Raw genomic sequence first — 24,496 nt, 5'->3', positions numbered from 1 at the left:
GAGAAATCAATAAATAAAATTAGTCCCAAGAAGAGTAATAAATAAATGAAATCAATCAAAAGACTGTCTGAAAAGGCAGGTCTTGAGTTTACTTTTAAAATACCAACAATTAGAGTGTTTTTTCAGCTTTTATTGCTCAGCACATACACATAAGAGCTACTCTGGACTAAATCAGGGTGTTTGCATCTACTTGCAGCCTATAGGTGAAGCTATTTCAGGGCATGTCATTTCAAGTCCTGCTCTGCTGGCTTTCAGCCTCTTAATGACATGGTTGAGGACTCTGTGAGCCTCATGAGCATGACTGAGAAGCAGAAGAAGACGAGAGAGAAAAAAAACTGTCCAACCCCTCTGAAGATTTCCTGTTTCATGAAAAGCTCCCATACTGTGAGTCATATAGGGCAAGTCCTGCTGCTGGTGTGTTTACCCTGCTGTTGCTGCTGTTGCTGTTGCTGCTGCTGCTGCTGCTGCTGCTGGCCGGAGCTCTGGAGGCTTTTACAGGAGCAAACTCTGGATATTAACCCCGCTGTCAAGGCTAAATTAATGAGAGAGAGGCGAGCGTGGAGTCCGCTTCTCAATGGAGATACTTCGGTTTTCCGCTTTTTGGTGTGGAACGATACTCTTTGGTAGTATTCTGCTCGAGGAGGCGGCGGGTGAGTTTCAACACCGAGGGGAAGAAGTTCAGTCAGAGCTGCGTTTCATCACAGCAACTTCAGGAGAGTCCGCAAGTCAGAGCGCCACAAAGTCACCAAGTGCGCACTTTAAAGGAAAAGGTGGCGGACTGTTTATCACACACGTGTTTGATTCCGCCCGTTTTTACATTATTACACTGGTTTTAGTTTAAATGTGACGACTTTACTTTATTAAAAGGAGATAAGAAATTGCCCGAGTGCGCGTGCTGTCGAGCTCCATATATTCAACTAGCTTTATGTAGCAGGGGCGGACATAATGTTTAGACATAAGGGGGACATTTTATTAATCTGGAGGTCCCCCTCATAGTTTAAACTGTCAAACTTCCATTCTGGTGAGTTTTTATTCACCAATTTGTGGAAATATCTTTACTCATGTAAAGGAAAACACCAGGTGACATATAATTTAATAAAAAAAAAGATAAGAAACTGCCCAAGTGTGCAGGCTATTAAACCCTATATATTGAATAAGATTTATGCTAGGATGGGCATACATAATGTTTGGACATTAAAGGGGGCTTAATATTGAACTGGAAGTCCCCCCATGAAATTTTGAGCTTTTAAAAGCCAGGTTTTTTTTGCATTCTGGTGAATTTTTATGCACCAGTTTGTAGAAATATCTTAACTTGTGTAAAGAAAAACACCAAGTCACATTTAATTTATTGAAAAAGACCAAAAAAAATGCTTTGTTTAATAAGCTTTATCTTGCTAGCATGGGTGTACATAATGTTTGGACATATGGGGGGCCATATTATTTAACTGGAGGTCCCCCTTAAAATGTAACTGTCAAACACTTCATTTCTTGCATTCTTGTGAATTTTTATGCACCAATTTGTGGAAATATCTTAACTGGTGTGAAGGAAAACACCAGGTGACCTTTAAAGTTGAATGGACTATAATGTTTTAAGGCTCTCAGGCTCTATTTACTCACTTTAGATCCACTGTCCCTACTGACTCAACACACCCATAGTAAACTATTCTGTCCTCTTTTAAGTATTTTGTTTGAGAAAGTAGCATCTTCAAACATGCATGTGGCAACTCTCAACAAACTGCCCAAATGCACAGGCTTTCGAGTCCCACATGTTTATCTAGATATATCTGGCTTAAGAGCAACATCCAATTTTTTGCATTCTGGTGAATTTTCCTTCACCAATTTGTGGAAATATCTTATGTAAAGTAAAGCACCAGGTGATGACTGAAAATATAATGTAATGTAATACTAAGGCCCTCAGGCTCTATTTATCCACCTTTAGATTAACGTTTCTCTTTAATATGATCCTGGCTGAGTCAGCACACACATACTCATTTAGTTTCACCTCTTTAAATGTGCATGTGTCACCTTTTCACATCAATGAGGAATGCATTCATTTGGATTAATTTATAAACATCTGGGATTGTAGAGCTCATTTGTATTTCAGCTCCAAACTTCTGCACATTCACAGAACATATTTGTGTGTGGTATACTGAAGAAAAAAGAGAGGCGGGCTCTGTTTGGAGGCGGTGTTGTGTCTATGAGTACAGGATAAATGCACGTTGTAAATACTGAGAGGAATGCATCCCCTGCATCCCTCCTGAAATCGACGCCTATGATTACTGACGTGTTTGTCTGAAACGCAAGTTAATTTCAGTTTATGTTCGGCACCTCTAGTGGAACTCTTAATGCTACACCAGCATCACCTGTGGTAAGTCACGGCCTTTATCGCCCTCCTTATGGGTTATCTGCATCTTTGATGTGCAGCCACATTGCTAAAAGGTCCAGCAGCCCCCCTGAGGAAGACAGCGTTTTACCTTCATCTGTCTCAGACTCAGTCCCAGCGGCACCAAGTGGCTTTGGCTGCTCCTAATCCCTTATCCCCCCTCTCTCTGCAATTATATGTAGCCCTGAGTGACAATTACTACCATTCATCCCTTCCGTAGCCCGCCTCCTGGGTTTAAATGACATGCTCTTTCAGAGGAGTTGCTCTAATGATATAATTACTCCGGCTCAGCCACCTTCCTACCACTAGCACTCAGGCACGGACTATCCCCTCAGAGCTGATTTACTTCAAAACACCTCACCAACCCGCTGGGCAGAGTTTTAAATTGCTCTGTCATGTAGTTTAGTCTGGAGTTCAGGTGTAATATTTTGATATTTGTAAGGGAGCGTCTCACTTAAGACAAGTCCTGAGAGCAATATCTGCTTGCATTTTCCTGATAGCTTCTTTTGAAAGTATTTCATTCTGGAGATGACTGAGAGGAAAAACCAGATGCCACCGACTTCCAGTGCTCCAGATTTGCTGCATGTTGTATATATCTGTAGCTGTAAGCCACAGGTCTAACTCCACCCTGCAGCCCGGGTGAAACTGACACAGTGGGATTCTTGTGCCAGGTTAAGAGCACAAACACAGCACACTTTTCTCAAGTCAGTGGGAAGTCAGGGGCGGACAGATACTGGACGTACTTTTTCACTTTCTGCTGACGCTGTTAAAAAGTCTGCTTTCACTTATACTTCCCAGTTGAAAACATCTCATGTGTTGCCGTCTTTAGACTTTGGATTAATCGTACGTTGGTTTAAAACGTGTCTGCAGGAGGTGGTTTATAAACTGCAGTATACAGGTGGAAATTTACCAACTTTCTCTCTTGGTTTTGTCACGAGTGGCAAACTCTGATGCAAGGCGCAGCTTCCTGTGTGCATGAAGACAGTGCACGACTCAGCTGTGGTTGTGTGGTTTTACTGCAGCAGCACCGTCACATGCTTAGTCTGGCTTTCGGTTTATATTATTTCCCACCATACAGATGTTGAACAAGTACAGTGCTCAAGCTGTTCTTATGTGGAAACTTGTTATTCTCTGTTTACTCAGCAGACTCTGAACCAACTAGACATCATCCCATGTGACCCATTTGAGTCGACATAATGTAGACTTACATAATGTAGACTTACATAATGTAGACTTACAAGCTCATCTTCTACTTGCATGTTTCTGAAAAACACAATTTTTCCTCATGATGCTTCAACTACAAATGCTTACTTGATCCTGGGAAATTTGAAATATCCCTTCACAGGATTATTTCCAACTTTTAAAGCCACAAGATCAACTTTCCACTTTTCTGTGGTAGGGGAGCACTCCCTTCTAGGAAAAGCTACATTGGAGAGAAGAAGTAAGAATCTTCTTTTCTACGCCCGTCAGAGCATGCTGACTGACTGTTTAATCATGAAAGGCCTCTCAAAGTAAAGACAAAGTGCAGAATTTCTGTCGAAATGAAAAGCCTTACTCACACGTTCTTCCCTCCTCACACTGATTCATAATGTCATGCTCCTTTTTTTGATAATCGTGAACAGTGTTGGCACAACAACTTTCTACATGGGGAGCCGACTCATCGGGTTGACAAATTAGAGACTTCTCAGCGAGAAGATGCATCCATGTTTCCTTTGTTTGTTGTTCTTGCCTGTCTGGCAGTTGTCTCCTCAGATGATTACCCAAACCCGCAGGCACTCACCACACAATCCTGTCTGTCTCCCTGATATGGGTCGGCCTGCTGGCAAAGTCAAGTCTGAACAAGACCAAAGGAGGTGGATGCCACTGCTGCACACTGCTCTGCTTGTTGAGAGTTCACAGGGAAAAAATGCGTCCAGCCCTCTTGGATGAAATTGTTTGGATTTTCTTGTGGTTACGTCGAATATCTGCTTCTACTTAGAGGCAAATTCCACACAACTCCCGACTCTTTAATTAAACTTTTATTGCTTTTAATCATGATAACAAATACACATATTCGGGTCATTGATCATTGTGAAAGTGTTTCAGACGGGTTTTTTTTGAGTCATTTAATGTCAGATGCCATCTGCTCAGTAATAGCATACAAGGAAAAGGACTTTGAACTTTCTCTACATACATGCAGAGTTTATTTATGACAAACTCACTGTCTTTCCTCTTCACCTGCCCTCTTTTTCTCCAGAAGCCTCCATTATGAAGATACGAAGGTTGTGCAAGTTTTGTGATGTGCAGGCGAGCAGCTGCACAGGTAAAGGCAACTGCATGGTGGAGTGTGAGAAAACTGCCATCTGCGAACAAGATGGACAAGTGTGTGTTAGTATTTGGTAAGTATCCACTCAACTGAAAAGACAAGTTTTCCAAACCATATTACAATCTAATGGTTTTAGTACAATAGTGTTCAACATAAATGAATGGTGAATTTATTGTCAGTAGAACTACAGTGATAAGCTCATGTCTTTATTACATTCTCTATTTATTTTATGCGTTGTACCATCCCTCATGCATACACAAAGAGGTGAGGAAATGAGGACACAGTGGATACTCTTTTATTAATCAAATCAGGCATCATTTCCTCCCTGAAGCTCTGAAATGCCTGACCTTTCCCTTTCAACACTTTGTCAGTCAGCGTTCTGCTGAAGACAGTTGGTTGGATGATGACAGCACACGAGCGCCCAACCACCCATCAGCATCAAATCTCGCTCTGAATGTGAGAAGCAGCAGGAAGCAGATTTGTGTTGGTGTTAAAAGCTTAAGGCCGCGCTGCTGTTTCTCATTATATTCGCAATGTAGCGGGCATGTTATGAGCTGAGGTTAGCAGAAAGCTAATGGCACATGGACTGCAGCACCTCTTTAAAATGTCTCTCATAACCGCCCGGCCTGCTTTGCTTAGCGGGGATTCACAATTTTAATATGGAGATTTGTGCAGGTTCAGGTTTTTCCCTTTTTCCTGTTTGTAATGGTATTTCGAAAGCTCGCGGTTTGTAACTTTGACCTCAGTGTTGCAGTCATTTACATAATGACATTTTACAGCTACCACTTTATCTCTGTACTGCTGATAAACAGCATTATTTGCACAACGTGGACCTGCCATCATCTCTTTGATACACGATGGTACAGATGTTTGATAAGGGTCAGCTGAGGTACTAATAAAGACTATAAATCAAAGTTAAATGGTAAATAACAGCTTCTTCTGTGTGTGTGTGTTTTTTTATCATCTTTCCAAGGAGGAAGAAAGATGACAATGTCACCTTTGATACCGTGTGTCACCACCCAGCTCAGAAGCTGTACGGCCTGGTCCTGGAGGATTACAACAACACCAAGTGTGAAATGAAAGAGAAGAAAGGCATGGGCTCGCAGTTCTTCATCTGCTCCTGCAATGAGGACGAGTGCAATGAGCGCATCTTTTTTAACTCGAGTAAGTTACATCAGCATTTTTTGGTTTGTTTGCTTCATACAAATTGTCCAGCAGATTCTGAGCCACAATGAGCATTAATTTAACCCTCGTGTCGTCCTGCGGGTCAAACTGACTCGTTTTAAAGTTTGAAAATGTGGGGAAAAAATATATTTTCAAGGTAAAACTTCTGTGGTCCACATTTTCAACATTTTTGGGAAATCTTTGAACATTTTTTGGTGGAAAAAAAGAAATGTTAAGCATGTTTCTTAAGAACATTCACAAAAAAATCCAAATTCGAAATTCCCTGGATTTTGGTTGATTTTTATGTGAATGTTCTTAAGAGAATATTGGAAGTTTTACTGATATATATGTAATCACTTTAGATATTTTTAGGATTTTTTTTTTGGGGGGGGGGTAAATAAAAATTCTAAGGGAAACTTTGAAGGAATTATTGGAATTTTCTTCCTGAAGGTTTTGCAAATTTTCAGAAATGTGGGGAATTTTTTTGCTGAATTTTTGGATTTTTTTCAGACAAGGAAACAATATTTTTTGGTGCTCATAAATGAAGACAACAGGAGGTCATGATTATTGTGACTTGACAGATATTCACTTCCTTCATAGCTCTAATATCTGAGCGATATCTGCCTCTTTGCTTGTTTACATGAATCCTATTAATCAGAATAATAGCCCAATCAAACTAAAAATGCTTCGTGTAACCACCCCAGTCAGAAAACATTTGCCTAATTTAATGTGATCAGAAGGAATTTTCAATTAGATTGAGAGGGGTGGTGGAAACCTTTTGCTGATCAGTTTAAAATGAAAATATTAGAACCTAAACCAATGTTTTCTTTCTGGTTGGAATAAACATGTTTGGCCCATGTTTCATTCCTGATCAGTATACTCCGTGAGAATTGTTCTCTTTCACCAGTATTTGCTTTGGACTTTTATCCACTATCTGGTCTGTTGCAAAGTACGAGGCACCAAGCTGACTGTTTTTGATAAGTTAAAGGTCCTCTTCCAGTCTTCTTCCTGTCTAAAGATTGCAGGAGGATTTCAGGAGAATTGCGATATGCGCTGCTAAGATTGTTGCTTAATTTGAAAAACCTGCAGTAATGTAGAAATAGTTTCCTCATGATGATGTGGGTCTGTCTTGGTACATTTCCTCTGTAAAGTTGTAAATAAAAACTTCTGCTCTACTTTGGGCAGATGCTTCACAGCAGACACGACTACTTAGCACGTCAGAAACATTAGATTCCGAATAAATCCTTTGGGGCATATAAACACCTCATTTATCAATCACTTTAGTCAGAGTTCTTGTCAACAGTTAAGTTGGAAATTCGAATAAGGGTAATTTCAATCAAGGAATATTGTCCATGTAACCGCAGCTCGTGTTGACCGGCTAGTCAAAACATTTTCTATGGGTTGCGTACAGTGGGCGTATCAGAGCTTGTTGAAAATAGCTCCCTGCTGTGGATGGAAACAAGTTTGATGAGAGTCATGAGATTAAACCCAAAGTGTAAAATAGGGAGCTGTAAAACCAAAGCAATTAGCAAAAACATGCTACACAATTTTCATTAGAGCTGCAGAGTCTGGTGCTAATTTTCTGTGAGTTCAGCACCAAGAGTCATCACTTTTACATGACACAGAGCCACTTGATCCATTCTTTATCTTACAACATCAGTCACTGGAGCTTTAAGTTGGACAAAGTTGAACAACATTCCAATTCGTCTTTTCTTTCTTAAAATGTAAGAACATTTTTCTCTACATCTTCAGGATAACATGGCACTGATATTATAATGCCAGGTCCTATCAGTTTGTCATGTAAGGCGTCACGCGTGAACGCTGACACGTGTGCACCGCGATGCTCTCCAGATCCGTGATTACAAACAGGTGTAGGAGACATTGGCTTGTAGACTCCAGTTACAACATTGGCCCTGGAATCAGATGTATTTTGACTACAGCATCCCGGCAATAATAACACGGAGGTACATTTCCGAGACCTGGCTCTGCACAGAGAGCCAAATTGAAAGCATCTGCACTGTGCAAAACACGTCATGGAAATACATTCGCTCACTGTGGAGAATGTCTGTGCACTCTGTGTAACTTCTCAGTGACTGAAGGGAGGCAGTGTTGTAATTAAGGAGCTGGAATAGGAACTACACGGCGTCAGTACCAGTAAATTCAAGTGACTCTCCCTCTTTCGATATTAACTAGTAACCAGTGGTCCATTGCACAATGCATTTTTATCATCTGGCTTTTATTTATAGTGTTATCCTCCCAAAGATACATTTTGGACACTGCAAAACATCTTAAAGCCATTACTGGATTTAGAGGAAAGTTGTTTGTTACTTTAGAGTTGCCATGGTAGTAGCAACCCCTCTTTTCACATCATTGTACTGCTGCCCTGACATGTAGGCCTAATGGTGCTTTTAAGCATATTCTCTGAAAAACATTAACAGGAACTGTTGCAAATAGTAAGGATGTTACAAAATGAGACCCTGAATAATATGTTTATTTTCATTTTGCCCAGAGTTAGAGGAGATAGATACCACTCTTATATTTGTTTTTTATACATGAAGCTGGAGTCAGGGGGCAATAAAGCATAAAGACTAGAAACAAACAGCTAGCTTGCATCTGTCAGCAGTCACCTCTTCAAATGAACATGTCTTATTTTGTTTGTGTCTTTACAAAGATTAGCAATTATTTAGCCAGAATCAGTTTTCAGCTGCTTCCCACTATTTCTAGTCTCAATTCTAAACCCAACCATCAACTATCTGGAACATCGTATTTTCTTTACAAATATGAATTGTGTCGAATTTTTCAAATAATTCTTATCAAGAAAAGCAAGAAAACTGTAATAATTCCTTTAAAGAATACACACAATATTTCAGATCAACAACTTTCAGCTTCCTAATACCAGATTAAGGGGTTTTTGAACAGCATTCCTCCAGAACATTCAGTATTTTGTACGACAAGTGAAGGATTTGGTCAAAGCTAAGAGAGTCCGGGAGGCACAGCGACAGGTTTGTTGTGAGAAATAGCTTCTCACTCTACAAAAATCAAAACAAACTGTCTGTCTGGGGCCCTGTGGAGGATTTCAGACATGTGGTTTCCTGTTTAGAAAAAAAAAAAAATTAGAGAGAAGCTGAGGGTTTCACTGGGCACTGAACTGGATGCCTTCTCCATTCGTCGTCCTCCCTCATTTCAACCTGATTCTGTTCCGTACAGAAAAACACTGGATTTAAAAATTCCTCCAAAATGCTCATTGTTGAGGAAACCATGGCACTTGACAAGAAAACATATAAATGATTAAACTTAGGGCCCAGAGGTTTTCTTTTTTGGTGTGTTGTGTCTGGTGATACACTTTTTATAGGTCTTCCTTTATGACTGCAGCTTCAAATACTGGACCATAAACGCTGCACAAACATAAACTTTCACTGTTTGCCAAAACCGTCGCAGCTTCGAGACGCACCACCTCCTAAATTATAAGAATCAGACGTACGCTATAAAGAGACACAATATGTGGTCGACTGGGTCAGGGTTTGGACCGGTTTGCATTTGTGGCCCAGATGCTAACTTTAGTTTTCTGATGCTTATAGACATTCCACCGAGAAGGGGCAGGTTCCTCTGCTGCTCTGAGAATATTACTTTACTCTTAGCTAGATGCTGATACCATCTACTACAGAGTAATTTGAGTTTTATTTCTAGTGTTGCAGGAGACAAATGTCTTGTGTTTGTAGTTCTACCACAAACAGCTGGATAAGTGGAGAAATGCACCAACAATGAAATGTTTTCATTGTTTCATTTCACACAAGCAAGAGACAAAACTCCAAAAGAATAATAAAATATTACATTTTTAAGCAGATTGTAGCTGTTCTGGTCGAGAAGTTTTAGATCAGGGGTGTCAAACTCATTTTAGTTCAGGTTAGTTCCACATTCAGCCCAATTTGATCTCAAGTGGACCGGACCAGTAAAATCACAGCATAGTAACCGATAAATAACAACAATTCCACATTTTTCCTTAATTTTAGTGCTAAAATGTTCACATTTAAGGAATAATCTTTTTACAAAACATTATGAACAACCTGGAATTTCTTCAGAAAAATGAGTTCAATTTCAACAACATTATGCCTCAGTTTATCATTTACAGATTACAACTTCCAGATCACAGAGTGTCTACAAAGGAACACAACATTTTGTATCAGGTATCTGGAAATGAATGATATAGTGTTTTATTTTATGATCAAAATGACAAAAGTCAGACCAAAAAAAGACAACAAACAACAAAAACAAGACAAAATATTACAAAAATGACACACAAAACGACAAAAATTAGACACAGAATGACAAAAAAATTAGACAAACGACAGGAAAAAAACAACAAAAGAGACAAAAAATTGGACAAAAAAGTTGCAAAGCAACAAAAATATGGACAAACAACAAAAATTAGACAAAATATGACAAAAGCTAGAAACAAAACAACAAAAAAATAGACTAACAACACAAGCGAGACAATAAAACGCCAAACGACAGAAACAATACACAAAAACAATGAATAAAGCAAAACACGAAATGACAAAAATAAGACAAAAAACATAAGCAAGACAAAAAGGAAACACAAAAAGACAAAACAAGAAACAAAACGACAAAAACATGAGACAAGCGACAAAAGTCAGACAAAAAAACCCAAAACATAATATTACAAAAATGAGACACAAAAAGACAAGAACTTGTTAAAGTTCAGAAATTTTTTTAAATTTATAGTTTTACAAATTTACAATCTGCAGTTAATGTCTTCTCTGTAATTTTTACACTTTACAACATCCTGTGGGCCGGATTGGACCCTCTGGCGGGCCGGTTTTGGCCCGGGGGCCGCATGTTTGACACACCTGCTGTAGATGTTCAGAAGACTTTGAGCATTAATATAGCAGCAAACAAGTTTCTGCAATGTAAAGAGATGTTGGAGTAATGACATCCTGAGCAGAAAATGAAGTCACATTAGCTTCTCTGTTCTGTGTGTTGGTAGCTAGTTTAACCAGGCGTGCACGAGTCCCTCCCCTTGAAACTGTCCACTCTCCCCACACATAAAAACAGACCTAGAATGACCTCCTACATCACGTTGTGAAAGCAAAACTGCAGTCTGGAGTATTTAGCTGGTGACCTACAAAGCAAAGAATTTAAAAACAAGGATTTTATTTATGTTTTATGCATAATTTATCTGCACTTGTTTTTATCTCAGCTCAGTGTGAGAGTCTCAGCTACTGTTTGGAGGCTCTCTGCTACTCCTACTCTGCCTGTGATGAAGTGAAGATAACATTACTCAAGTTGACAACAATGTGCTACAGCCAATGTATTTTGCAACACTAGCGTGGACTAATGGTTGTCGGTTCTCTGGTACACAGTGCTACGTGGTTGTAAATGAAAGTGAAAGGTCAGGGGAGTTGTGGTTGGCGTTTCCGTTTGTTTTCATCTATGATGCGACATCTGCTGTTCTGAATGTCACACACAAAAAAAACGTTAAAACTTCTGAGCTCTTTCTGGAACTTACACTTCCATAACAGCTGCATAAACTCTGTCTACTGATGAAGATCATGTGATATGAGTAAAAGCTCCAGAACAACAACTACTTAGACCTTGTGTTGAGATTTTGTCCATTGCTATGTCCAAGGTCAACAAAAACTGTTAAACCTGGATTGTTTGTTTTGGACATGTTGGGGCAGAACAACAATTTACGTAAAACTGACATATTGTCATTTAGTGAATTTGAAATTGCACTTTTGCATTTTTGTCAGTTTATCAGAGTATGTTTGCCCAAAACAATGCTCATGAAAGTGGGGTGCATGACTCAGAAAGTCGAGTGGTCGCCAGTAAAACCAAAACGATAAGCTGAAACATGCTGAACTTGTTGTGTTGGAACTATTTTCCATGGTTTTGTCTGTACAAAAGACACCTTTACATTACATATAACATGTTTTTCTTTTGTTATATTTGCAATATTACTTAATGCAGCTTTATCTAAACTACACAACTGCCAGTATCTTCATTCTCATCATCTTAATTCTTTGACAATTTCAGATACGGATTCCCAGGTGGTGGCTGTGATCTTAGTCAGTCTGGTGCCTCTTCTGGTCTTGGCTGTCATCGTCATCGCTTCATTCTACTGTTATCGGGTCTACCGCCAGCGTCAAGCCCACTCTAAGCGTAAGAAGAGTCCACTAGACTTCAGCGATGCTCACGCCATCATCATAGACGAAGAAGGTTCGGACAGCAGCTCCACACACGCCAACAACCTCAACCACAACACCGAGCTGCTGCCCATCGAGCTCGACGTCCTGGTCGGAAAAGGACGCTTTGCAGAAGTTTACAAAGCCAAGCTGAAGCAGGGCTCCTCGGTCAGCGAGGAGCAGGGCTTCGAGACTGTAGCAATTAAGATTTTCTCTTATGAGGAATACGCCTCGTGGAAGAACGAGAAGGATATTTTCTCAGATGCAGATTTGAGGCATGAGAACGTGCTTCACTTCCTAACAGCGGAGGAGAGGAAGGTGCAGAGACAGTACTGGCTGATCACGGCTTACCAGCCACGAGGAAACCTCCAAGAGTTTCTGACTCATCACATAATCAACTGGCATGACCTCTGGCTGCTGGGGGGTTCGCTTGCCCGTGGAGTGGCGCATCTTCACAGCGACCACACCACCTGCGGCCGCTACAAGGTTCCCATCGCACACAGGGACATTAAGAGCTCCAACATACTGGTGAAAAGTGACCTGACCTGCTGCCTGTGTGACTTTGGCCTCGCACTCCGGCTGGACAACACTCTGTCTGTGGATGAGTTGGCCAACAGCGGCCAGGTGAGGCTTTCTAATCCCTAAACATGGGGTTATTATTTGATTTCACTCGGCTGTTGATCTCTTCAGAGATAAAACACACAAAAAAAATCTTATCGTCTTATAATTTGTGCCAGCAGCCAAGACAGGCCATTCTAGCCCTGCCATATATTTCTTTCTAGATAGTTATCAGACCCCGAAAAGAGCTGAGCAATAAATCTAACTTTTCATTTCTGATCCTCACTGCTCAGGGACACCGTCTCTAAATATTTGGCAGTCTCTGTAGCTTGGCCCTAGATGGATAACGCTGATAGAAATAGTGCCGAGAGTGTTCTTAGGTTGTTGTTTTATTATAGTTGCAAGACAAACAGGCTTGATTGATTCTTAATGGACTCATTACACTGATGTAATAGGCCAGAGCCACATTACACTCTGTTATGAAAATGACTCATAATAAAAAAGCCTCACCCTTTGCTGTGCAGCACACTTAATGCATTGTAATGCCCTTAATGCATTTGGAGGAAGCTCCAGCAAACACATTTTCCACGGTGCTAATTATGTGCCGACAAGCAACGTGTTGATGAGCTCAGAGCTACCTTTGTTTTTCCAATTATTTTCTGTATCAAACATGTTTTGATTCAGATAAATGCAATGTGACACCTTACTATACGCAGCACAGAATTACCACCTGTCACCCGATTATTGCAGGTAAGTAGCTGCTACTGCTATGAAGGTCTACTTATCTTGTTTTTTCCCATAAAACTACTGTTAAAAAAAGAATAGTCATTGCTTAAAAATGTGGCTTAATAATGTGGTTTACCAGCCTTCCTTAGCAGTACCACCCTTTTTATTCCATACAAAATGTAATTATACTGTACATTCTCCTACCAGTCACACCATTTTTCATCATCAAGGACTTCACTGACATAAATCCCCGTCTTCCTGCCTGCTCTTTCTCAGGTGGGTACAGCCAGGTACATGGCCCCAGAGGTACTGGAGTCCAGAATCAACCTAGAAAACATCGAGTCCTTCAAACAAGCCGACGTTTACTCCATGGCTCTCGTACTGTGGGAGATCATCTCCAGGTGCAGTGCAATTGGAGGTAAGATGCTGCGAAGAGCCATAGCTGCATGGAAGCTACATTCAAGGCTGTGAATTAGTTCTGTGATGTAGCTGGATGAAGGCGAATGCAGTGGCTTTTTAATGGCTCATGTTCATTCATTTTATGCCAAATAATTTCATCACACTCACCCAAAAGAGCAAAACCTCCACTGGCATGATCAAAATATTTTCTCCCCATTCGGCTGAGAAACTTTAAGCGAACTGAAATTTTAAGCTTTACATGAATTATTAACTGACACAAAACATCACTAACTGATTATGTGAAAAAAATGTTTTTCTTTAATGTGTTTAGCTGTGATCAGAGTAGAATACTTCAGATGGAGGAAAGAAGAGAAGGAAATATGAGGAAGACGAACTTATGCTATTTATCCACCTTACCTCTTTCTAGAGAGGTGGAAATTACAAAATTAAAGAAAAAAAAACGAGAGAAACCCAGGCATGAGTCAGTGCTTTGTTCAGAAACGCTGCTAGTAGATGTTTGTTTTCATGGATGTTTTAAACAGTTTGTGAAAGACTGAGTACTTACAACTGAAGTTCAACATTAGGAAAAAATGTTTACTCACTTTCTTGCCAACAGTTAGATAAGAAGCTTAAAACCACTCTAATGTCTTTACAGTAAATATGATGCTACGAATACATAATAAAATCGTATTACCTGCACCTGAAAGGTTCAGTAAAGCCCCTTTCATTTCGCTCTACAGTTTCACCTCTGTTACGCTACAAATTTAAGATTAACTCAGATTAACGATACTCAAAAATAATGAATGTAATCTGAGGTTTTATGTGACAAAATGCTAAGCTGAGCGATCAGCTGTTCGTAGGAGTTTTTCCTCTAAGTTTATGGAATTTCTGCAGACTATAAGTTGACAGTTTGATAAGCTTACTGTTGGTTTATATTATATTAGTACACATCTCTTGGTGTAGTCTAAAATGGTAAATACAGCACACATACTGTAGTTCTGTCCATCACTGTTGTGGTATTGTCTGAATAATGCAGTGAGGATCATTAAACAGACAGATGAAGCCATCAGTGTTACGTATCCCATGTCTGACACATTATATGTTGTTTATTTTGTTTTTCTCTTACAAAAAAGCAGTTCTTATTAAGAATTGTAAATTATCAGAATTGTAAAACTATTCACCTTGTTGCCCAATGAGGGGTTTTTCTTTGTGTTGGTCATGATCAGATGGGTCAATATATAATTATTGGACTTTTTGTAACATAGTTGTCAGGTTTCATAGTTGACATTTTTGCTGTGTTCAGGCCTAAAATCAACATTTCTTTAATTTTTACCAAACAGCCCATGGCATTTTTACACAAAGATTCTTCTAAATATTATAAATACAATTGAATAAAATTGGAATTGAAAGTTATTTCTCAATAAATTATAGTAAACCTGTTGACATGCCATAAATCCACACTTGACTCACACACTGCTTTATATTAAATAACTCAGAAAGCCTTGGAGTCTGGCCAGTCTTTTCTTCAGGAGGAAATGACATCATGTGGAGCAGGTCATGTGATCTGGAATTAACACACTTCCTGGAGAGGTGTTTTTGTAATGGGGAACTTAGTGGAAAGTGATTAGAATTTCTTATTTTCCATCTAAAATTTGAAATATTGCCAAAAAAGAAATATCTGTCATGATTATCTCAACTTAAAAAAAGAACACAATCAAAACTATTTTTGAATCAGCTCATTTTATTATTGTTTAGCTAATTAGAAGGTGGTTGTTATTAAATTGGGACCGTTGTTTAGTTGACATTTTAGTGATATCCAGTCATTTTTTTATTAATAAGGATTGTTTCCATAATAAATAATTCTGGAATTTGTAAAGACGTGATCATAATGAACATAAAAAACATGAGTTTTTTTTTTTAACTTTTAATAGAAATGTATGCAGGATATATCCCATGGACTTCACAAGTCCCTCAATTATACATTGGTCCTAGATATGTTTTGTGGATGACTCTTTGACTATCAACCTGACTGATAGCACAGAGCACTGTACACACATTAAACCTTCCCTTTGACCTTCGGTAAATATTAACAATAACCATGTTTTTCTTGGTAAATTAGAGTTAAGCTGATTGTATGCAGTACAGGAAATCAATAGAAGCACTGATTGATGGAATTCTCTTCAGAGCCTGAGTAAATAACCTCAGAAATACTGGAACAAAAAAATGCCAAGCTCACCTGACCTCTGAGGAATACAAGCACTGTGGCTTTACCAATTAGACGCTGAGTGACCAACTCCACCTTGAGTTCGCTTACTGGATGTGTGACAGGACTTATGTGCGAGTCGTCGTCCACCCATTAGTCATGGTGGGAACAAAATCTAAAAGTGTCAAATGCACAATCCATCTTGTGGAAGTCTCAAGGATAAGCCGTCACTTTGCTAATGTACCGTTACTTGTGTTTGTCATTCTGTAGCAAAAACAAGGTCAGGATATGTGCAAATAATCGAAACGGGTGATTATCTGAAGGCGAACCGCTGTGCAGTATTTCATGTCGACAGTCAGTCATTTGTTCTCACTTCCCTTTAGTGTCTCTGTGGTCCTGTTTGTTTCTGCCACTGCTCCTGTCTCCATTGTGTCAGAGCAGTGACTGAATGCCGGGTTTGGGCATGAACACCACTACTTTGGCATTTTCCTGTTTTGCCCCTGCGATCCCTCCAAGGGGCCCTCTTGAAGTGTACATATTGCACAGTTACTCTGCCCAACAGTCCTCTGAAGAAAGCGCGTGTACAAGTGACCCACAATCCCCTTCAGCTTTTCCTTCCAAGCTGCTAGAATATGTATGTCCTGTGGGTACACAACTGAAAAGAAAATAGACTAGTTCCTGTTTTGCAAAGAGCACAGTCTCGAGACGCACTGTTTTTAGTGTGAAGGTAACTTTGTAAGCATGGATGTCTCCTTTGTATCAGGACTCTTTGTGGCTGATGTCTCTGGAGGCGGAATACATGTTGCACTAAATGAATCCAGGCTCACCGTGGCTTCATTTGGTTCCCCCTTCAGGGCTTTTAGGAAGTCCTCATGGACAACATCCTCATTCATTCATCCCACATCCTCCACATCCATTTATGCTTGAGTCCTTCGTTCCCTTACTTCACACTTATTTAGAGCTCAACAACCTGAAACGCTGTGTACAGAAGCAAATATTTGAAACACATTTTCCACACTGGCCTTGTACAGAGACTCTGCTGCTAAAACCCGACACTCTCAGCTCAGTCAGTCACATTTCTTCCCATCTCTCTGTCTGTCTTTTTCTTACCCCGAGGTAGGTGAGGTGGCAGTTAATTATTCTCCCACTGCAGTGCAACACTGTCGACAGCCATCCAGCTTTACTCATGTATGCACAGACAGGGAGGACAGGCTGGAGCTGATTTACTTGAGAGGGGAAACAAAGGGGTTCCCGTCCCACGTCTGGACTAAAGATAGAAGCCGCTGGGGTAGTTTATGTGTTTTTCCTGTGTTCTGTATATCTCTGTCCCCATTTTCCAGACTTGGCAGCTCTCCGAGACGAGCAGAGGGTTGAAATGTGTAGTTCATTAAGGCCAGAACCCGAGGAGACGTTCCCATGCTGAAAGGTTAAATCGCTGTGCAAACACAGCCAGCCTCCCACCTTGATAGACCCGGAGGAAGGTGGAAAGAATAAGCTGAGCAAATGAGATGCAGTGATTTGGTTTAGCTTCAATGGGAGCAAAAAAATCTCCTCGCAGATACTACGCTGGCAGAGATCTGCTATTGATTCTGGAATCAGAGCAGGAGGGGAGTGAAGCTGGTGTTTACAGAGTGCACTTTAAAGAGTTGCATGATCTCATGCTACCGGTCGCTTGTTTCCTCTGAGTTGCCAAGTTGTCCCTGGAGGTCGGTGAGTCACTCATGACTCCCTCTGAACTCACCTCGCTAAGACAAAATCTGAGCGCATGTGAGCAGTGAACACAAACTCCCAGATCCAGAGTGACACATCCCAGGGCATCATTATAATGATGGGGGCAGAGCCCTGGTTTCCTCTTGTCTCTTTCGTCTATGATACCACCTGCCTGTGTGCGTGTGTGTGTGTGTGTGTGTGTGTGTGTGTGTGTGTGTGTGTGTGTGTGTGTGTGTGTGTGTGTGTGTGTGTGTGTGTGTGTGTGTGTGTGTGTGTGTGTGTGTGTGTGTGTGTGTGTGTGTGTGTGTGTGTGTGTGTGTGTGTGTGTGTGTGTGTGTGTGTGTGTGTAAGACAGATGTCTGATCAACGCAGGCAGGCAGATAGCTGCTCTGTCACAGTTCCCGGGGCCGTGGTCTGATCTGAGATCTGCCAGGCAAGAAGAACACAGCCGTCTGTCAGCAGAGCCAGTCAGCCAGCCATGAGCCATCACTTTTGGCTTCTTTATCTTTCCGGACTAGAAAGACGGAGGAAGAGTTACAGTGAAGGGGAAGTCAAGAGATCAGCGCAACTCCAAGAGAAGGAAAAACTGGATTCGAGACTTGAAGCCTTTTTATCTCTGCTTATGTTCCCTAAAATGTCTCTCCTGTATAATTTAGCTGGTCCAGATTTGGGGCTTGGAAAGACTACGAGGGCGTTCCTCAGGCGGGTGGGGCAGGGTAGGAGGATAATAGCGGAGTGGTGTTACAGACGAAGAAATGCTTTCATTCCCTAGAGGGAGAGGTTGGGCTAGACTGCAGAGGAAGAGAGGTTACGGCAGCTGCTCTCCAGATGTCAAACCATCAAACCCTTGAGAACTGGAGGGCCTAATGGTGTGTGTGTGTGTGTGTGTGTGTGTGTGTGTGTGTGTGTGTGTGTGTGTGTGTGTGTGTGTGTGTGTGTGTGTGTGTGTGTGTGTAAGGGGGGAATGTCACAGTGCACATTTGGGGACAAATTTTAGTCTTGAAACCACTTGATTGGACATGAAATAGGGACAAAATGTGTGCGCCCAATTTGGTTTCACCGAAGTAGCTTTCAGAGGGAGCAGAAATAGTTTTTTGGTTGCTTTTAATGGTTTAGGTGATGGTTAGGGCATGTATTAGCTGCACTTAATGGTAGGGTAAGCTTCCAGGGCAATACAGTGCCATATATCCTAAAGTAAGCTCTGCTAATGTGTAATGTACGTGCATACATCTGTAATGCATGACTTTAACAACACAAAACAAGTGTCAGAGCCACCGCAGCCTAATGAAAACCAGCAGAAGCGGCTGGGAGTGGATTAGCTAAGCTGTTGTTCCAGACTCTGACAGACTTTAGGAAACAGACGACTTTACTGCGATCACATTACTGATTTATTTCCAAGTACATGTTGAAATGTTTGGATCTGTTCTCCTGCATTATTTATGTGTTTAGGTGACAGGGTTTCTGTTATTTTTTTCCTGTATTCATGCTTTGTAGAGCGTTATTGGACAAAAATGCCAACTTGGAAGGGCAGCAGAAGAAGACTATCAAACAAAATGTCAAATGCTAGTGTGGACTGTTGACATCCAAACATGTATGACTGAGGTTTATACTGCAGAACGTCAGTCAAGACTGATTAATTTAGGATGGCTGAAGAGCAGCATCTGATCAGTCTGTGAAAGACAAAATTGAGCAATAGAGAAACGACTGCAATGACATGGATGTATATCACAAAGATTCTAAAGCAAGGGTGTCAAACATGCGGCCCACGGGACAAAGCCGGCCCAACAGAGGGTCCAATCCGGCCCGCAGGATGTCTTTGTAAAGTGTCAGAGAGAAGACATTAACTGCAAATTGTAAATATGTAAAACTATAAATTTAAAATAATTTCTAAACCTTGATCATAAAGTAAAATACTAGATTGCTCATTGTTCTTTTGTCATTTTGTTGTCTTGTTTGTAATATTTTGTCTTGTTTTTGTAGTTTTTTTGTCTGACTTTTGGCATTTTTCTCATGTTTTTGCCATTGAAGTTGTAATGTGTAAATGATAAACTGAGGCATAATATTGCTGAAATTGAACTTATTTTTCTTAAGAAATTTCAGGTTGTTCATGATGTTTTGTAAAAAGATAATTCCTTAAATGTGACCATTTTCAGAATGTACTTTTTTGCACTAAAACAAAGGAAAAATTTCGAGTTGTAATTAATTATAGGTTATCATGCTGTGATTTTACTGCTCCGGCCCACTTTAGATCAAACTGGGCTGAATGTGGAACCTGAACTAAATGAGTTTGACACTCCTGCTCTAAAGCGTGCCATTCATCGAGAAGTTTCCTTAGTTTGCTATAGAAAAATTTCACTATATTTCTCTCAGCAGCACATTCCCAGACAGTTTCTGGAGGCATGCCTGACGAGCGGCATGGAGAGTAGACATAAAGGGTGAAATATGTGCTAGCACTGCAAAAATCACATCACTACATGTCAGCTGTCGTAGGACACATAGTGTAAGTTCCTCATTGCTGCCGTGCTGAAGTTGTTAAATGACTCGGCAGAAATCTTGTCAATATGCAGTGTCTGACTTCTGCAAACCCCAGCATTTCTCACTTGCCCTGTGTTGTGTTTTTCAATAGTTCTTGCTAGTTCAGACCTTAATTTAAGGTTTGCCTTTTAAAAAACAGCTCTCCTTTTAGAGCAGGATTGGGCAATCTTTCCATCCTGGAATACACACTTTTGTTTACACTGCAAAGTGCTCGCTAGTGTGAATCATATATTTTGGAACCGGTGTTTGGGCTTGAACACATAAGCACGTTTGTCGGCAGTTTACAAAGTGAATTTCAGTCAGGAACAGAGATATACACTCCCTGGACCTGTCAAAACAAACAAAAAAAGACATTTGTCTGCTTTTCTCTTAAATATTGACTTATGGTTGGCAGGGGTTGTGTTTAAGATTAAATACTAGATGAACTTTGCTTTCAAAAAAGGAAGTTTCAACCTCTGAAAACAGTCCACTGTTGTGCTAGACTGTGTCACAGAAGCCACTGATTCTTGTCTGTGGGCCCTTTTTCAACATGTTTGGAAAGAAATGAAGCTACTCTGCTTCATCCTAGAGTACAAACTGTATACCAGGAAGCTGCTGCTCCTGTAATTTACCCCAGTCAGCTGTAAACTGTTGTACTTTCTTGTTTCTTACATTTGGACGCATATAATTTTCTACTTAGAACATGTATCGTTTACCTCGTTGGCCTTGTGACTGCACTCCAAAACTCACTGACTCTTGCTGGCACTGCTTTGATCTGCTGTGATGCAGATTCACAGAAAAATGCGAGACAAATCTGCACTTTGACTTTCTTTCATGGTGATGTTTGCAAACCTGTGCGAATGAAGGGACTGATTTTATAGGCAGCAGTTAATGACACGATCACTAACTGTACTATTATTATTATTGTCTTGTTGGTGTATTGTTTGAGAGCATTAGCTTTGTATCAGATCCATCAACAGCTGCCTATAAAGCCTAGTGTTGTATATTTTAGAGCTTTATGACACTAAACAGCAGATTTAACATCATCGACAGAAATATAACTGTTACGCTGTATTTGTTTTTGATTAGCGTCGTCATCATTAGTCATTAGATGTTGTTTCTGTTGCAGATGACACATTGTCGACTTGCTGAGTGTAGATAGAGTGAGTCACCATTATTGTGCAATAACTGGTTTACTGTATGCTTGATGCAACTCATTCAGTTAGGTTTAAGCTTGTAGTTCAGGCTGAAACTGCAGTAAGAGTACATATCTGTCTTTCTAAGGGAGCAAGAGATAAACTGAATCCATAGATAGATAGATAGATAGATAGATACTTTCTTCAGCCCAATGTACAAAAGAACATGCAATAAATGTGCGAATCAGAGAAATAAGGTGTCAAAATTGCTGATATTAAAAATAAAAGTGCACAATTCTTGGTATTAACTATACAAGTGCAAAATTGCTGGTATTTACAATAGAAAAGAGCATCGAAAAGTCTCAGTACAGTGCAAAAATAGACCTAATAATAAGCATAGAACTAAGTTCGAAGCACAGCACTCTGCTAAGGCTGCCCAGTTGTTGTATGATTTCTGACATAAGTCCCGATAAGTCCTCAGCGGTGGATTTGTAGTAGGATCACAATCATGTGATCATCAGCAGGCAGTTGACGTGGTGTTCACTTGTTGTCATGGTTACAGTGACACTGTGCCGCTATCTGGCAATGATACAGAAATCTTTGACAAATCCATGGATCCAGACTATAAACTGCATCACTGCCAGAATCTAATCAACTGGTCCTGGTGTCATTTATGACCTTCCCTGAAAATTTCATCCAGATCTGTTAGTCTGTTTTTGAGTGTGGAACCCAGGTGAACAGCTTAGCTCTGTTGTGTTTCCTGGGACACTCCTGAGCAGTTTTTGTGGTGTGTCGGGGTGCATTGTCCTGCTCAGGGTGGAAACTGGCATCAAGGACTGCTGTTGTCGTGGGGGTGGGGGGTTGCTCTACCTGCAATGTTTAAGTGGATGTCAAACATCCACATGAATGTCAGGACTCAAGGTTTCCCATCAGAACGTTGCATTATGACAAGATGATCCATGTCATTCACTTCACCTGTCAGTGGTCGTGATGGTGTGGCTGATGGGTGTATGTATACATACCTACATTACTTACTACAAAATGGTACTAGCATCGCCCCCAGAGATCCAGTATTGGTCCGGCTGTAGAAATAAGTAGACAGTCTGCTTCAGTTTCTCTGTCTGTGTCCATGTATTATTTGTAAAACAGTCAGTGAGTGTCCTAGTCTTGGTTTTAATCACAGAAAATTAGCTTGAACTCATTATTTACTTGACCATTCTTCACATAGTCCTCTGCCTCATCAGACTTTACTTATCTCAATGGATCCTCTGATAACATGTTTTCTTTGTATGAGTCCTCTGAGCTTCAAAGACATGTGGAATTCAATTTGTTGTTTTTTTTGCTCTGAGGATACTTTCATATAAAGATAAATTTTCTTTGGAAACTTTTGACCCACAGTTTCCTCCACGCCAGCACTTTGAAATCCTGCCCTGAGTAAACTCCACTTTGACAGGCGCTCTTGATTTTGTTCTGGCAGAGAGCCGACACAAAGCCGTCGCTGTGTTGGTGAGATACTCTCAACTCATCGACGCTGTGGGTAAAGATGTGATAATAATGTTTCTCTTCAGCAAATCTCGCCCTCGGCCCCTCTATCAGCAGCACAGGCTTCTTTAGTTGTTTGTGCTGCTTCAGTGCTATTTAAAGTTTGCAACCTGCAGTTTTAATTTAGAAGGCACAGTGAATCTTTGAGAGGTGTTGTTGGTGTGTCGCTGTGGGGCACTGCCATCTGATCTCGCCTCTGTTCAACAGAGCCAGACCTGCCAGTTGTTGTGATCTGCTTAAAAGTTTGTTACTTACTAAAAAAAACTCTCCAGCTCGATAAGGTCACAGGCTGCTTGGTCTCATGCTCATCCTTTGTGTTTGTGTGTGTTTTTGTTGCAGAGGTGAAAGAGTACGAGCCACCTTTTGGGAACCTGAGGGAACATCCATGTGTGGAGAGCATGAAGGACAGCGTTCTCCGAGACAGAGGAAGACCCGAGATCCCCAACAGCTGGATCAACCACACCGTAAGATAAACATTAGGAGAAGCTGCTGCTGAGATGCAGCAGTCCCTCACCATATGGTGGGATTCTGCAGGTTATAGGTATTTTCATATATTCATTATTGTGGCGAGCTGCATTGAAGAACAACGCTGGGCAAAGAATATCTGCCTTTTATCCCCTCTGCAACTGGCAGATGCTTTTATGTTGACACACACAGAGAGCAGTACTATAGAAAATGTGGCAGGAAGTGATCAAACACACTTCACACTCACAGTCCTGACATCATAACACTGAACCAAACTAACTAGGCTGACTAAACCACAAAAACACAATAAAACACAACCACTATCAACACTGGAACACTAACATAAACCACAGTACAGGGGTCCTCGGTTTACGACGTCATCGACCTACGCCGTTTCGTCGTTACGTGGAACTAGTCGGTGGAACACAGGGGGTCTGGAACGTAAACCCGTAAACCCGCCATAGACGAGGGATTTACTGTAGTGCTGTTCTGAAAGAGCGTGTTGGAGATGAACAGTTTTTATCATTGCTCTAAACAGCCTCACTGATGGGTGAGTGAAGAACTGCAGGGAGATCCATTGTGGGGAGATAATCACTCAAATTATAATTCATTGTGTGTATTCAGTTGTTCACAAGAAAACTGACAGAAATAGCTGCGTTTAAGAAAAGAAGGAAAGCCAGAGAAGTTAAAATCTCGTCTCCTGTCTTCCCTCTAAACAGCTTATTTATGGTGTAGAATTTTAAAATGAAACAACAATAGTAAATTTTCTTTTGTTCAGTATTGCTCAATATCTCCCTCAACCAAATCTTCCTCTTTTCATGTGTTTGGAGCTCGTTCACCCACGCTTTGTCGCTCACTTCACTTCTCTTTTGCTTTTTTTTGTTAGAATAGTTCTTGTCTTAGCAATAAAAACAACCAAGAAATTTCAAAGCTTAAATCAAAGCTAAAAACCAAGATATTGAATGACAATAACTCAAGAACTATTAAAAACAAAAGACTGAAATTTTCACTGTTATTTCTCATCATGCCAACATTGGACACATAGATCAAATAATCTGTGATCATGGGTGAGCTGAAATCTGAAAAAAAAAAAAAATTAATTCAACATGAAAAGTCTCATCTCTGAGTACATATTAATAAAAGCACTGATAATGCAGAAGTCAGTTAATGATACTTTCTGAACCATAT

General features: G+C 40.4%; 1 protein-coding gene across 4 annotated transcripts in view; it reads left to right on the top strand.

The window, feature by feature from the left end:
* Nucleotides 1-363: 363 nt before the first annotated feature.
* Nucleotides 364-24,496, top strand: part of LOC111564865 (TGF-beta receptor type-2-like) — a 27,394-nt gene continuing 3,261 nt past the window's right edge. The window contains exons 1-6 of one of the 4 annotated variants that reach the window (XM_055017955.1): nt 364-384; nt 4,620-4,761; nt 5,662-5,852; nt 11,907-12,679; nt 13,616-13,757; nt 23,183-23,307. In XM_055017955.1, the coding sequence (XP_054873930.1) occupies nt 4,631-4,761; nt 5,662-5,852; nt 11,907-12,679; nt 13,616-13,757; nt 23,183-23,307 (1,362 nt within the window). In that variant the 5' untranslated portion in view covers nt 364-384; nt 4,620-4,630. The other 3 variants (XM_055017952.1, XM_055017954.1, XM_055017953.1) reach the window with 3 other exon arrangements.

Source organism: Amphiprion ocellaris, chromosome 15 (assembly GCF_022539595.1).
Source record: "Amphiprion ocellaris isolate individual 3 ecotype Okinawa chromosome 15, ASM2253959v1, whole genome shotgun sequence".
NCBI lineage: Eukaryota > Metazoa > Chordata > Actinopteri > Pomacentridae > Amphiprion > Amphiprion ocellaris.
Note: the sequence above shows the minus strand (reverse complement) of the source record. Positions and strands in the feature narration are given on the sequence as shown.